At 49.0% G+C, this 13,908-nt stretch overlaps 7 protein-coding genes across 7 annotated transcripts; 4 read left to right on the plus strand and 3 right to left on the minus strand.

Annotated features, from left to right (window-relative positions):
* Window positions 1-18: 18 nt before the first annotated feature.
* M430DRAFT_274638 (hypothetical protein) lies at window positions 19-2,245 on the plus strand (the record flags this gene model as incomplete). The annotated part of the gene is made up of 6 exons (XM_024865618.1): window positions 19-534; window positions 594-1,469; window positions 1,514-1,547; window positions 1,602-1,853; window positions 1,939-2,073; window positions 2,121-2,245. Exons 1-6 carry the CDS (start codon window positions 265-267, stop codon window positions 2,243-2,245), a joined length of 1,692 nt encoding a protein of 563 aa, XP_024722431.1. The 5' UTR covers window positions 19-264.
* A 251-nt stretch (window positions 2,246-2,496) lies between these two features.
* On the minus strand, window positions 2,497-4,035 carry M430DRAFT_99311 (hypothetical protein; the record flags this gene model as incomplete). The annotated part of the gene is made up of 3 exons (XM_024870174.1): window positions 2,497-3,474; window positions 3,743-3,896; window positions 3,947-4,035. The coding sequence occupies 3 exons, from the start codon at window positions 4,033-4,035 to the stop codon at window positions 2,497-2,499; spliced, it is 1,221 nt and encodes a 406-aa protein (XP_024722432.1).
* Window positions 4,036-4,383: 348 nt separating this feature from the next.
* On the plus strand, window positions 4,384-7,157 carry M430DRAFT_57620 (hypothetical protein; the record flags this gene model as incomplete). The annotated part of the gene is made up of 4 exons (XM_024868680.1): window positions 4,384-4,497; window positions 4,546-4,872; window positions 4,923-5,372; window positions 5,430-7,157. The coding sequence occupies 4 exons, from the start codon at window positions 4,384-4,386 to the stop codon at window positions 6,882-6,884; spliced, it is 2,346 nt and encodes a 781-aa protein (XP_024722433.1). The 3' UTR covers window positions 6,885-7,157.
* A 300-nt stretch (window positions 7,158-7,457) lies between these two features.
* Window positions 7,458-9,628, plus strand: M430DRAFT_118631 (hypothetical protein). The gene is made up of 2 exons (XM_024861718.1): window positions 7,458-8,880; window positions 8,974-9,628. The coding sequence occupies exons 1-2, from the start codon at window positions 7,524-7,526 to the stop codon at window positions 9,426-9,428; spliced, it is 1,812 nt and encodes a 603-aa protein (XP_024722434.1). The 5' UTR covers window positions 7,458-7,523; the 3' UTR covers window positions 9,429-9,628.
* A 193-nt stretch (window positions 9,629-9,821) lies between these two features.
* Window positions 9,822-11,629, minus strand: M430DRAFT_137372 (hypothetical protein). Its single transcript, XM_024862507.1, has 4 exons — window positions 11,080-11,629; window positions 10,506-11,027; window positions 10,220-10,453; window positions 9,822-10,171 (listed from the first exon to the last, which is right to left on the minus strand). The coding sequence occupies exons 1-4, from the start codon at window positions 11,507-11,509 to the stop codon at window positions 10,074-10,076; spliced, it is 1,284 nt and encodes a 427-aa protein (XP_024722435.1). The 5' UTR covers window positions 11,510-11,629; the 3' UTR covers window positions 9,822-10,073.
* Window positions 11,630-12,082: 453 nt separating this feature from the next.
* Window positions 12,083-13,132, plus strand: M430DRAFT_34204 (hypothetical protein). Its single transcript, XM_024866507.1, has 3 exons — window positions 12,083-12,240; window positions 12,353-12,874; window positions 12,929-13,132. The coding sequence occupies exons 1-3, from the start codon at window positions 12,202-12,204 to the stop codon at window positions 13,055-13,057; spliced, it is 690 nt and encodes a 229-aa protein (XP_024722436.1). The 5' UTR covers window positions 12,083-12,201; the 3' UTR covers window positions 13,058-13,132.
* Window positions 13,076-13,907, minus strand: M430DRAFT_65476 (hypothetical protein). The gene is made up of 3 exons (XM_024869175.1): window positions 13,886-13,907; window positions 13,497-13,823; window positions 13,076-13,401 (listed from the first exon to the last, which is right to left on the minus strand). Exons 2-3 carry the CDS (start codon window positions 13,770-13,772, stop codon window positions 13,255-13,257), a joined length of 423 nt encoding a protein of 140 aa, XP_024722437.1. The 5' UTR covers window positions 13,773-13,823; window positions 13,886-13,907; the 3' UTR covers window positions 13,076-13,254.
* Window position 13,908: the final 1 nt, after the last annotated feature.

The raw sequence follows: 13,908 nt of genomic DNA on the forward strand, positions 1-13,908 counted from the left end.
TGATATCTAGGCTAGGCCTTGACTAGGGGTTTGATGCTCATATTAAGTAATTGGGCTTGCAGTAGAACTGGTGGATAGCCCAACCGGTTAAACGCGCTCTGCCGAGCCGACATATTATAATCACCCCACGTTTTGGCGATAAGGAAGCTCTCGTTATCAACGCACTCTTAATGCCGAGTTGCGCATATATATCCCTGGAACCAACAGCCATTGTAGTTGGTATTTTAAAACATAGTTCTCCTTTTCCTCCAAAACGCAGCCAAAATGATTGATTGGAAAGCTCTAGCTACAGAGAAACGGAATTCCGTAAATTCCTTGATTCCTAAGCCATGGCGCCTGGAATCTCCCATCCCTCCCGCGTCAGAGCAAAGAGATGTCACCGGCAAATTCATTCAACAATTTCTATCCCCTCGAGAGATTGAAATTACGGAAACCGATGCTGTAGGCATTGTCAAAAATACAACGTCTGGGTCATGGAAAGCCCGAGAAGTTGCAGAGGCCTTCTGCCACAGAGCAGCCCTCGCTCACCAAATGGTACATGTCCATTGGTGGTCAAACTTTCATCTGTGGACCTTCTACTAAGAATTGCGCAGGTCAACTGCCTCCACGAAATATTTTTTGATGCTGCTATTTCCGATGCTCAGAAGCTCGATGATTATTATGCGGAACACAAGAAGCCAATTGGACCCCTTCATGGCCTACCCGTCAGTCTAAAGGATCAATTCCACGTCAAAGGAGTCGAGACTACTATGGGATACGTAGGCTGGATTGGTACATTTGAAGGCAAGAAGAACACCGGGAAGGAGAAAATCTTTGAAAGCGAAATGGTTACGGAATTGAGAGCCCTCGGCGCTGTCTTGTATTGCAAGACGAGCGTTCCGCATACTCTGATGGCTGGCGAAACAGTGAACAACATTATTGATTACACCTGGAACCCGAAGAATCGTCTTCTTGCTTCTGGGGGAAGTTCGGGAGGAGAGGGTGCTTTGATTGGACTGAAAGGGAGCCCTGTGGGCTTTGGTACAGATATCGGTGGCAGTATTCGCATCCCTGCTGCATTCAATGGCTTTTATGGAATTCGCCCATCCTCAGGGCGTCTGCCATACGAGGGAATGGCCAACAGTATGGATGGCCAGAACTCTATCCTTTCAGTCGTCGGACCCCTTGGAACTTCCGTGGGCTCCCTGAAGTTAGTGATTAAGAGCCTTCTTAGTCAGCAGCCCTGGCTTCACGATCCATTAGTTTCTGAGATACCTTGGCGTGACGAGCAAGAGCAGGCTATCTTTGATATAGTCAAGTCAAGTGGAGGTGGTCAGCTCGCGTTTGCTGTCATGAAGAGTGATGGAATAGTTCAGCCTCAGCCACCTGTTCTAAGAGCAATCGAGATGGTGGTAAAAGTTATTGAGAAGCTTGGGCATAAAGTCATTGAGTGGAACCCCCCCTCCCATTCCCGAGCAGTTGATTTAGCGGTATGTCTCCTGAATCGGTTCTAGAGACGCTCTGACATGTCTAGTACAAAACATGGGTTTATGACGGGGGCGCTGATGGTATGTTTCCTGAGCTTTCTTCGGTTTGATTACTCTAATTAAAGTACTACGCAGTTCATGATGCTTTTGCCCTCTCTGGCGAACCTATGTCTAATCAAATTAAACCGGCTTACGGTACTCGGAAGGCCGAGTACACCGCTTCTCAGATTGCGGCTGTGAATATCCAGAAACGCGAATACCAAAAGGAATATATGGAATACTGGAATTCCACATCCGCCCTGACAGGAACGGGTCGTCCAGTCGAAGCAATTATTGCTCCCGTGGCCCCATTCCCTGCTGCCCGGCCTGAGATGTACACTTATTACGGTATGTTTTACCGCTAAGGCCCAACTGTTTGCCTTTCCACAGCACAGAATTGTAATCGACTTAACTAAGCTGACATTGACACCAGGCATGAGCACATGGGTCAATCTGCTTGATTATTCGGCTGCCATCCTGCCTGTCACCCAAGTGGATAAAAGTATTGATGTTATAGACAAGGAGTACAAGCCAATGAATGAACATGATGAGAAGGTTTACTCAAGCTGTAAGTAGTTGATTTTGATTTACGAACGTTTACTAACCGACGGATAGATGATCCCGAGATATATGACGGGGCCCATGTCTCAATTCAAGTTGTGGGACGACGGTTCCAGGAGGAGAAGGTACTGGCGCTCACCGAGATCTTAGGTGACGCTTTGGGGAAGCACATTGCTTGAAAGAGTACTTAAGATGGGGTAGCTTTAGTGATGGTCCAGCATAAGGCCGGCCATCAACAGACAGTGACCATGAAATTTATATGAATTGATACCAGTCAAATCCTCGACATTCCTCACTGACATTGATGACCTAACTTGAAGGGAGGCAGAACTCTTCGCGGGAGTTTCTTTCTCTGAGTGAAAGGTAGAGTACAATCTATAATTATGTAATTCATGCGGCAACATGAACTCTTATAGAGACCTCAACGAGTTCATGGCGAAGGACGGTTCCTCAAGTCCTGAGCGACGACATCTACGTGACGAAAACCAAGCCTTGGGCAGAAGATATCTGCCAAATTATCCCGGAACCCCAAATCATATAGATTCTCTACATCAGCGAGTTTCCAAACCTGCTGCCACTCTCCAACACCAATCGCGCCAGGATCTCTTGGTGGCAAACCATCATTGGTCTGCAGAACAATTTGCTGGCTCTCGGCTGGCCATGTAGTCCATTCTGGTTCGGTGTGTATGTCTTTCTGGCGATCCGCGGGGAGGGCACGTTTGAAAACGTAGCCATATGACATCTCGGCCTGCCAGTCTGACCATTTCATTGATTCATTTGTTGTCGTACCGGCCCAGATCAGGTACATATGATACCCCAAGAGTCCCCAAACTAGAGGCGATGTCAGGATACAGAGTAGAGTCACAGATCCGAGGCGGGTATTCTCCTGCAAAGCCCAACCCCAGACCTGAAAATATTGAGACCATGTGAGCCCACTGCCGAGTGGTCTCCATGATGGGATGTGCTCTAGAATGAGGGAGGAAAGTAGAGAAGTTCCGATATAGGTCGCATACATGATCAAGACGCCTGTGGTGAACAGCAGGAGCAGGAACCAGTGTTGGTTCCCGTACCCTACACAATTATTGATGAAGACGCAGTGATGATCAAGCTTTGATACACAATGCTTGCATACGCTGCAATGTTTTGAGCGCGCTGGTTTGAGGAGGCGACAGGTAGGGCATTCTTGGCCAGGGTGAAAGATGGTAAAATCGTAAGGGTAAAGGGACATCTGACTGGCGTGATTTTCTGGTGTGATATAGCCAGGGTCACTTGCTGCCGCGGCGTACAGAAATACGTAGGGGAAAAGGAGAAGAGTCATAGAGATAAGTTTCTCTAGGACGCTGAGCAACGGCCAAGCGGGCGGAAGAAACATAATTTCCGAGATGGATAGGAGGAGAATGAAAAATATCTACATTGAGATCAGTAAACAGGCGCAAAGGCATAACAACATAAAGTAACATAATAGCATATAAGTGTGGAAGACATTCAGGGACACAAAGAACTTCTGGACTTAAAACACAGGTAGAAATTTCAGCTGGTGATCAGAATCCTAGAAGACGTTGATTCAACACCCGGGCGCTCAGACTTGCTTCAAGGTCGCAAACACTCGCGGCTCTCCCCGCGAGATGAGAAATGGTAACGAAAGGGACAGCAAAATGAGACATGCGTTTTCTTACCATAACAACAGGATGACGGTCATTCCATAGGGTATGAGCCAGTCTCAATATAGAAGCGCTGAGACGGCCGTTCGTAAGCCTCTGGTCTGCAGACCGGAAACCATGGGGAATATAAAGCCATATAAGTCGGTGCAAAGCTCCTATAGGTGTATTCCTTCGAAACATAAGTTCTTGATCATTATGTTTGAGGCGAGGGACACTTACCTCAACGCTGGAAGTCTCCCAAAGAAGGCGATGAAGACCAAGAAAAAGACCGTTAGGGTCACTATGACCACGTTGCGGACAGTTCCCATCTTGACAGTAGCTCCCTCATATAACAGAGAAACGCGATTTGAAAAGCATCGTTGGCAACCTACGATCTCTAGGCCACAATCCCTGCTCAATTTTCCATGTTTACATGGGGGACTCCGCGTCGTTGCTTTCCTCCATGGCGGCGCTGAGTTCTGGGTTTCGCTTACATAATCAGACAATTTCAATCAATGTCCAGTCATGTGATTCCGTGCCGCCGCGGGATATTCACGACGCGTGTCTGGCCCCAGCATTTGATAACCCTTGTTGTACAACAAACCTCTCTTCTGAATAGTTTTATCTCACGACCAACCAACCGTTGGGATAAGCAAGCCTCGCTGGCTACGCAGGCGATGGCAACCGTCGTCTATGATGGTGTCGGTAGTGGAGGGAATCTATTTGCGGGAACAAAGTTCTTCGTCTTACAGCGTGTGCCTGATCGTCCGAGGTGGATTGGGCTAGTGAAGGTTCACATATCACCTCAAGAAGCCTGACCGACGCTGACTTGCTGACAGGATAACGGGGGAGAAATTGTGATGCTTGAGAAGCAAGCCGACATCATTATTGCCGACCATGCGAGGAAAGAATGCCCAGCTGGATCCATATCTTGGAAATATATCCAAGACTCGGTAAAGGCTGGCGAACTGAGGGATATCGAAGAGTATCGTTGTACGCCGATGCAAGTTGGATCTAGGAAAGTTGGATCTGGGCAACCTACAAAACAGGGAAGGACGCTTTTTACGGCCGAGGATGACCGTGTCCTTGAGAGGTGGGTTACCAAAGCTGCACGGCAAGGCCTCTCAACCAAAGGAAATGAGATCTATAAACAGCTAGAAGCCGTGGTAGGTTTTAACCGTGGACTGTCGATTCTAATCGAGCTGATTCATCGCAGAACAGCCGGCATACTGCCCAGTCATGGCGTGACCGTTGGATCAAGTACCTTGCCTGTCGACCACGGTCAGACATTGCTGATGAACCCTCTCCAACACACTCAGGCAGACCAAAGCCAGTTACGGAGGTGAACCAGTCTGTTCGAAAACCCACTCCCCGACATGGCGAACGCACAACCCCATCTCGCATAAGTCCGGAACCAAGACGCCAAACTCGACCAGAAGCTTCTCGATCAGCATCGAGGAATCCACCAGCCGACTCTTTTGATACAAAATCTACCACAGGACCAAGGATATTGACGCCAGGAGAAGAAAGACCGCGCATCAGAAAATCTGCGGGCGGAATCAATTTTACACAAGAGGAGGCAGAACTTTTGAGCAAAAGCTATGATGATATTTTGAATATACATCCGGATCATGATATTGATGCATGGATGGCCTGGGCTGCTGAAGTGAGTACTTTGACCGATATACCTTACTAGCTATGTACTGATGCTGCGGGATACTAGTATCCCAACCATACTGCCCAAGAATGGCGAGATTACTTTTTCAAAGAGTTGAAGCCTCTTATGGAAAAAAGAGCGAGAAGACAGTCCGACAAGGAAGCACTACAAAGCGAACCAACTTCGACTACCAGATCAAGGTCAAATTCCTCTAAACGAGAGTTATCCTGGCAGACACCCAAATCAGGATTTCGGGTATCAGCTGCCGAGATCTCTGAATCTCCACCCCCCGTGGAGGAAAGTACAGGCCATCCGGCAATGGACGAAAACTTATTCGTTAAACACATGGTGTTGCTTGCCGAAGGACTGGGGCTCGAGGTAAACTTCAAACCTATTATCTGTGGGAGGACCATTCCACTTTTCGCACTTTGGCAAGTCGTCAATTCAGATGAACTTGGCGGGTTTGACGAAGTAACTGCGAAACGTCTCTGGGGTCAGGTCGCCAGAAAACTCAACTTCAATACATTTACACACCCGAATGCGGCGAAAGATCTTGAGGCTTGTTACAAGGAGGTCCTAACACTTTTTGACGAAGCAGAGGAGGAACATAACGAGAGGAATAAAGATTTGACGGATTCGCAGGAGCAGGCGATGATTGAATCTCAACTTCGAAAAACTGCCACTCTCGAAGCCCACAATATTGAAGAGGAAGTTTCTGGAAATGAGGCAATGGAAGAAGACCAGGATTATGATGATAATCTTGACATGTCGTTATCCTTGCGTTCACAGTCGGCATTGTCATCTTCCGGCAAAAGGAGAATTGGACATAGTCATAATAACTACGGAGAGTCTTCCCTTCCTGGATCTTACGGCAAACGTCAGCGGATCGACAAAGGCAAAGTCAAGGAGCTGGAGATCCCATCAACTCCCGAGGACACTAATAACCACCATATACCGAAGCCATCTAAGGAAATCGACCTTTCTCCTACCCCCAGCCGTGTAGCACGACGACGAATCATAGAGCCTGAGACCCAAGAGTTTCACTTCCCGTCTCAACAAGATGATGTGCCTGAAAGCCCCTTGTTCATATCGTCTTCTCCTCCTCGCAGAGATACCCCACATCGAAATGGAGACTCGGCGGTGTCTAGAGGGGCACGCAAAGATTCTCCAACAAATCTCACGGCTGAATCTGAACAGGAGGCAGAGCTATATGCCTTCATAGAACGCCACATAGCGCTGGGCTATTCTCAAGAACATGTAATAGCAGCCCTGGAGGCTACAACTATGAACACCGGTGATGCAGGAGTGGTTATGGAAGCACTACAGTCAGGTGGTAGCATACCAGATAACATTCAAGGGGTCTGGACTAATTGGGATGACGAGGCATTGAAGGATGTTGATCATCCTGACTATCAACGAGTTGTAGAGAAGCATGGGAGGGAAGGAGTGGTTTTGAGGCAGAGATTCCTGGAGGATCAGAAGATGGCAAAAGAGCTGTTGGATCAGGGTTCGGTAGACTGAGCCTTGAATATCCAAACGGCATGTGGAGACATCGTATGGGATTATATGGGAATTCTATTGGGATAATGAAGCAGGAGCCAACGGTGGCGAGTGTTGGAAAAAAGGGGGTTGGATGCCTGACGCTCAAGGCATAAAGATGATGCGAGGCACGTTTTGACCGCTAAGGGATTGTACAGTGGGAGAGTTCGCCTCAGCTTTCAGCGGATCGACTGGAGGGTGCTCCTGGTAAAATGGTATATGCAATGTATTGCCAACGATCTGATTGTGCTGTGCCAATTGATGACCTTCTTTGAAATGCGCTGCTTGTGCCATGGAGTGTCTCTTAAACGGCTGTCGTCTCCAACTTTCTCGAACCTATGGGAGGCTCTTTCTTGAGAGCATGTACTGAATGCCTAACCACCATCATATGATTTTAGCATGTGGAATAAATCAAAATCATTCCACACCGCTCCCCCCTCAGTGTCCAACCTTGAATCCTCCAATCTTCGCCGTCTGGTCCCAGTGATAGATACGTACCCCCTAATATCAGAGAATCGGACGGCCCTCACCGCTTTCGTGGCGCGCGGATTGCACCTGTAAATCGCCAACCCCACCGCCTCTCGTATCTCCTGCTGCCACGACATCTGATTCTCAACCAACATGGCAGAGCACACAGAATCGCTTCGGTCTCCTTTTATTGTCCGCGGCCTTCCAAAGGCTCCCTCCTCATCGTCAATATCAGACATGAGGACAAGTGAGCCCCAGAAACTTCGCGTCCTCATCGCATCGAACGGATCCAAGGATGTGGCGCAAGCACTCGCCCTCGTCGTCCGACTGTCCAAGAATACCAAGATTGAAACCCGAGCAATTGTCGACGAAGAAGCATACCCGACGCATCGACTGTCCCAGGAGACGCTGACCCTGCAGAACAAAGCCTTCAAGCCATGCAGAGAGACCGACGAAGCACGGAGGCAGATCGAACGAGAGCAGATCGAGTTCTACCGGCAGCAGGCCTACGAGCTATGTGACTGGGCAGATATGATGGTGCTGGCACCCATTGATGCGGACACCTTTGGGAAGATGCTTAATGGCATCACGGATTGCCTGGTGCTCGAGATTCTCCGGGGATGGGATGTGTCGAAGAAAATATTACTCGTGCCCGGAATGACGACCTCGATGTGGGAGAATCCAATGACGAAGACACAACTGAGCAAGATCCGGAGGAAATGGCAGTGGGTTAGAGTGATGCAGCCGATACTGTGGCATTACGATAAGGGTCCCACGAAGTGCCTCGTGGGCTGGGACGGGTTTAACGAACTCGTGGATGTGATCAAAAACCAAGCCGAGCTCATGGCTATTGGCCATGATGTTGATGTTGCCACCTCTGCAGCAGCGAACTTAATGCGATATAACACCAAGACCGATGCCCTGCTCCCACCCGAGATCTGGGCTCTCATTTTCGAGTACGCCGGAGACTGGGAAGTTGCAATGGCTTTGAACGTCTACGCAAATATCCCAACTCCTATTGAATGGCAAAGACGAGGACCTGAGCCGAAGGACCCTTTGAACATCTACATGCGATCTCTCGAGTGGACTATTCTTACCTGCCCTACTCCTACAATCATTGAGAAGTTGAGAATGGCACCAAAAGACCTACGATACTTATCCGGTCTTTGTGTAAAGCTCATCATCAAGTTCTGTCTCACAGACGTCCTCACCTTTCTCGAAACCCATTTAATGGACGTGTTCTGGGCCTCATTTGGACAGAAACTCCTTCCAACAAAAGCCTCCGCAGTCTATGGACGTGTTGAGATCCTAGAATGGTGGCGCACCTCGCCCACATTTCTTTCTAAGGACTACACCGCTGAAGCCATTGATGGCGCCTCCAAAGCTGGGTTTGTGCACGTTCTAGATTGGTGGCTGAGATCCGGTCTCCCTCTGAAGTATACTGAGGTTGCACTAGAGCAGGCGTCGTCGAAAGGGAACATCCTAGTATTGGAGTGGTGGAAACAGGCAAGTATGCACCAAGGGAGCTATCACGGAGACTCGGAGAATCGTCTCCGCCATGGACAAACAGCTGGAGAAATACCTCGTCCATCTAGTCCATCAGAAGCCCACCCCGCTCTTCATCTCAAGCCTGGGAAATCGCTCCTCACAGCAGCGCAAAACAATCAATCGCTCGTCCTTCGCTGGTGGGATAGCTCTGGCATTCCCGTCTCCTTCTCCGAGTCCGTGGCCAAAGTAGCCTCCCAAAATGGACACGTAGGCGTACTAGATACATGGAGAGAGTTGAAGGGCGAAAAGATGGTTTTTGACTACCAAGTCTTAGTTCACCCGACGAAGAATGGACACGTTGAAGTGCTCGAGTGGTGGAAGAATTATAGCAGGAGCGAGGACGGGCGGCCAGGCGGTGTCGTTGAATACAAAACCTGCGACATCGAAGAAGCCCTGGAGGACTGTGTTGGCAGTCCCGACCAGGAGGATGCCGTCAAACGATGGTGGGCCAAGAATGGGTTGAATTTGGGAGTCGGGGTCAGTGAGTGGACCAAGATTAAAGTCTTATGAGCACACTGATCCTTTTGCATCTTCAATTTGTCTCGGTTAGCGTGGCGTAGGGTTCTGTAGCATTTTATCAATTTCTTCAAATCATGTCTGGCTAGAGGTTTCGGGTTCTTTTGCATGCAATGAGTGCGGTTTGAATGCCCTGGTCTCAGTACTTTTACATTATCTCCTGGAGTCCTGGGAGCGCACGGAATATATCCACCTTTTTCCCTTGTTGAGACTTCAATTTCAAGCGGCCGCTCCTCTCACCGCCTTCAATTCAACCACGACGTAACCTTGCAGGCTTGCAGATACGGCGTACACTGCTCTCCCATGATATGGATGATCGGGAGATCATTAGACCGAGAATCCCTTCTTCGGCAATAAATAACTCCTTATGGGTAGAAATACATAGGTACGCTCATAAAGATTCTCCCCTGGTCAGCTTCAATACATCAATAAGGCAGACAGAGCGGCACATCCATAACCACGGATCAATATATCTAGTATGCATCTATGATATAAGTCTAGGTTGGGAAATGAAAGCCATCCAAGCATTGCCCAAGGGCATTGGAGTCTAGAATCTCAAGCAGATCAACATTTGAGTAAGAGGTATATCTCGTGCAGTCAATTTTACGCATGCATAAACACTTTTCTACAAGCATTGCATTACTGCTCTATCAATGCTCTTCCATAATCTCCACGATTGGGTAATCTATTGATGGTATGGATGTGGCACCGAGCAGGACTTGTATTCGTCAAGAAGACTACAACGCGTCAGCAACAAACAACGACAGATAATTTGGAATTCTTACTGCCGCAATGGAAATCCAGCTCCATAAAAGCCACAGGGCTATGGATTCGATAATAATAAGGGTCGTCGTCTCCGAATTCCCCAATCCATGCAAAGTAAGTCTCGTTCAAGTATTTCTTGAAGAGAGCAAGACGGTGTTGCAGAACTGTTTCCGGGTAGTACTCGTTGAACGCTAAGAATAAGTTGATGATAGCTTGCTGTTGTTCAGCAGGGAACTCCGAGACGGGACAGCCCTCTGCTCGTCCTATATTAGCATCATTCTCTTCTATTTTGCTCGGCTTGCTTACCGTAAGGTAAAACCCGGTTGTCCTGCCTCGCACCGCCAAGATGTCTCTCATCAAATGGATTCCATCTATCGGCAGCTAAGCTTTTGCCGTCCATTCCTTTACTCAACGTGGCTTTGTCTTGAAGCTCCTTTGGAAGTCCCTGCATTAGTTTCAAACTCTCTAGTTCCTCAGTTCGAAACAATCTCAGTCCCTTATGTGGTCCTTCGTCGATCCTATCTGGTTCGGCGCCCAGAAACGTAGGTCCAATCACCATTCTTTTCCCAGAAAAGACAACAGCTAGACAGAGATGGTGCCCGAAGAAGGTGTAACCCCATGGGGAAGTGAATGAAGGCGTGCCAAAAAGACGAAAATTATAGGAATGCTCATTGAGAACTTTCTTGCCATTTACAAGATGTCCAAGGAATCCATTTGTGAGACAGCAGCCGAGGACTTTCGCATAGCCTTGCTCAGAGAACGAGGATTTGAGGATAGCGTGAATAGCGGCTTGGATTTCCGGAGTGCATTCGTCAAGTCGAAGTCCGCCTGCAGCTTGGTATCAGCACCTCCTCCTTACAGCGGTCAAAAGTCCTCGAACCTGGGTTCATATACAATTCCGGATTCGACCATAATCGGATCTCATCATCCGTGACGTCTCCCCGCTGGACATCCTTTCTTTGCTCCTCAGTCAGGATCTTCAACAAGTCATTCGTTCTCTCGGCCGCAGCTTCTGTCGGCGCACCCTCATCTTCCGCATACGTATACAAGCCTTCTCTCACTTTCCCATCTGTTGTGAACCCCTTGTAAGGTCTTTCCAAGTTCTTCGCCTCCAGGCGATTGATTAGCCAGGCCGGGGCTTCGATCTGCCTTCGTGACTCGCACCAACTGCGCGCATCATGATCTGCGATCCCCGCGATTCTGGGATGAGATGCTGAAGGGATGATGTCGCGGAAAGGAACAGCCGCGTCGGAGCGGGGCTTAGTGGGGTCAGAGGCCTGGAGATAGCCAGAATTCTGAGGAGCTGCCATGGGTGCTGATTGTTAGATTGTCAATGCAGATATCTCCTCTGGCTGGAGGCACAAGGCGGATGGGTATTGGGAGGGGTGGATTTATATGCATTTGGGCTCTAGAATACATGATTGACCTGCTGAGGGGGATAAAGTATCTCGAGGGAAGTGTGGAGGAAACACGGGGGAATTGCGGGTACTGTAGTCGGGAGGCGGGGCGGCGGCGGGGCGGAAGATGGTGCAGTTATAACATATCGGTGGCGTGTTTATATCCAATATCAAGCTACATTCGGCACAGAGGAAGGTGCGTATATCAGCAAGTCAGGAGATATTACGTAATATTGCCTGTAACCCTGAATAGCTACCTGACTGAGCGGTAAATAGTTTACCAGTCAGTGGTGGACGATACATTTGCACGGGAGGGTTAAGACATGCCATGTTGACTTTGCGCTTTTTCGACCAAAGATGCTTTCTGATTCTCTAAACACTGAATATGTCTCGCGCATGGCAATTGCGTTTGATCCAGGATTGTCGGGACAACCGAGGTATGATAACATGGTGTTGTAATGTCCCTCTCTAGAAACAGACGATGGCGAAAAGTTGATTTGTGATCAAATCTCCCATCTCATTCCAAATTATTCCTGGATTTATTTTGAATTTGGTGATATCCAAAACCACCTCTGAATAGTCACTTCATCCAGCAATCCTACAAAATGACCTCGACTGCTGTCGTTGGTAGTACCGGCCTCGTTGTAAGCATTCCCATGTTCTGTGGATGAGGAAGCTTCCCGCCCAGGATTATACAAAGCAGATATGGGCACGCAGCAACTACACACAGCAAAGAGCTGACATGCATCACAACAGGGCTCGCACATCCTCTCGACCCTCATCTCTCTCCCCACCATCTCCAGCATCCACGCCATCGCCCGGCGCCAACCCCCAAGCAACGACCCCAAACTCCACCCCCTTGTCTCCAGCGACAGCGAGCAATGGCCCTCGCAGCTCTCCACCATCTCCCCGCCTCCCAACATCTTCTTCTCCGCGCTGGGCACGACGCGCGGCGCCGCCGGCTCCGTCGAGAATCAGCGCAAGATCGACTATGATCTGAACCTGGCGCTCGCCCAGGCTGCCAAGTCCGCCGGCGTCAAGGTCTACGTCCTGATCTCGTCGGGCGGCGCCAGCGCTTCGTCCATGATGGCCTACCCGAAGATGAAGGGCGAGCTGGAGGATTCGGTCAAGAAGCTGGACTTCGAGCGCACGGTGATCTTGAGACCTGGCTTGATCGTGGGCGATAGAGAGGAGAGCCGCCCCGTGGAAGCGGTGGCGAGGAAGCTTGCTGGGCTCGTGGGAAGGCTGGGTAATATGTTCAAGGATCCTTGGGCTCAGGTATGATAGCAGGATTTGTTCGTGATACCTGCGGAGCGCTGATTTAGAATACAGGACAGTGATGTTATAGCCCGAGCTGCGGTCAGCGCTGGTCTTAAGGCGCTACAGGAAGATGCCCCGAAAGTATGGGAGGTTGGGCAATCTGAGATTGTGAAACTTGGGAGAACGGAGTGGAAAGCTTAATATAACCTAGATGCTGGGATTTGCTTTTGATGTATACTTAGGTACGGTACGTGGGAGTTCCATGGACCGTTGTTTTCATGAATTATTGTATAGCTTGGGCAGGAATTATACATCTCAGACATACATCCGTCTAAACCCCAATTCATCCATTTAGTTCTACTAATATCTCAAATCTCAAGCAATTCCATAATTCACATCTAAAACAGCTTCTTCGCCTTCTTCGGGCTGCGAGCGACGCTCTTCTTCCCCTGGTTCGGATCGTTCTCAGGAGCTCCTTCCTGCTGATCCCTCGCTTTCGAGACCTCTTGATTCGCAGGCGAAACATCTAAGGGATTGCCCGAATTCTATATATCACCAATCATTAGTACTAGTCCTTCAATTGCCGTCCCTCCATTTATAGGATGTGTAAGCAAGCCGGAATCATGCAAGGCCGACTAACCTCATCCCCCTTTCCAGAGTTCTTCTGCTCCTCTGGGTCCGTCTTCGTGGGATCGAAAGCGGTATCTTGTCGTGCAGTCGCATCGTCAGTGCCGCTTTTGCTGTACTCTGTTGACTCGGTGTTGATGCTGTCCTTGTCTTGGCTGTCTTTTCGAGGATAGGATCCCAGTGATGATTGCGAGAAGGGACGGATCGGGCGAGTTAAAGAGGGAGAACAATGTTGTCGAGGTCTGATGCAACGTCTTGTTGCGAGACGGAGAACATTGGATCCAGACATGTTGTGGAGGGTCTTCGTTCTGAACGGCTTTTTCTTCTTAGATAGCCGTGACTGAAGATAGCGATTTCAGTACATTAACTATAGGAGAATGATGGGAACATCTGGGCACCTACTTCTATCTTTTACTTGTATTGTT

The sequence above is a fragment of the Amorphotheca resinae genome, assembly GCF_003019875.1.
Source record: "Amorphotheca resinae ATCC 22711 unplaced genomic scaffold M430scaffold_4, whole genome shotgun sequence".
NCBI lineage: Eukaryota > Fungi > Ascomycota > Leotiomycetes > Helotiales > Amorphothecaceae > Amorphotheca > Amorphotheca resinae.

What these genes read in the sequence shown, in the direction of transcription:
- M430DRAFT_118631 (XM_024861718.1), top strand. Translation starts at nt 7,524, where the DNA reads ATGGCAGAGCACACAGAATCGCTTCGGTCTCCTTTTATTGTCCGCGGC. An exon ending in GGAGTGGTGGAAACAGGCAA is followed by an intron (nt 8,881 to 8,973) that starts GTATGCACCAAG and finishes CTAGTCCATCAG; the next exon opens with AAGCCCACCCCGCTCTTCAT.
- M430DRAFT_137372 (XM_024862507.1), bottom strand. Translation starts at nt 11,509, where the DNA reads ATGGCAGCTCCTCAGAATTCTGGCTATCTCCAGGCCTCTGACCCCACT. An exon ending in GGAATTGTATATGAACCCAG is followed by an intron (nt 11,028 to 11,079) that starts GTTCGAGGACTT and finishes ACCAAGCTGCAG; the next exon opens with GCGGACTTCGACTTGACGAA. An exon ending in GCTGGATTTCCATTGCGGCA is followed by an intron (nt 10,172 to 10,219) that starts GTAAGAATTCCA and finishes GACGCGTTGTAG; the next exon opens with TCTTCTTGACGAATACAAGT.
- M430DRAFT_34204 (XM_024866507.1), top strand. Translation starts at nt 12,202, where the DNA reads ATGACCTCGACTGCTGTCGTTGGTAGTACCGGCCTCGTT. An exon ending in TTGGTAGTACCGGCCTCGTT is followed by an intron (nt 12,241 to 12,352) that starts GTAAGCATTCCC and finishes GCATCACAACAG; the next exon opens with GGCTCGCACATCCTCTCGAC. An exon ending in TCAAGGATCCTTGGGCTCAG is followed by an intron (nt 12,875 to 12,928) that starts GTATGATAGCAG and finishes TTTAGAATACAG; the next exon opens with GACAGTGATGTTATAGCCCG.
- M430DRAFT_65476 (XM_024869175.1), bottom strand. Translation starts at nt 13,772, where the DNA reads ATGTCTGGATCCAATGTTCTCCGTCTCGCAACAAGACGTTGCATCAGA. An exon ending in ACTCTGGAAAGGGGGATGAG is followed by an intron (nt 13,402 to 13,496) that starts GTTAGTCGGCCT and finishes GGTGATATATAG; the next exon opens with AATTCGGGCAATCCCTTAGA.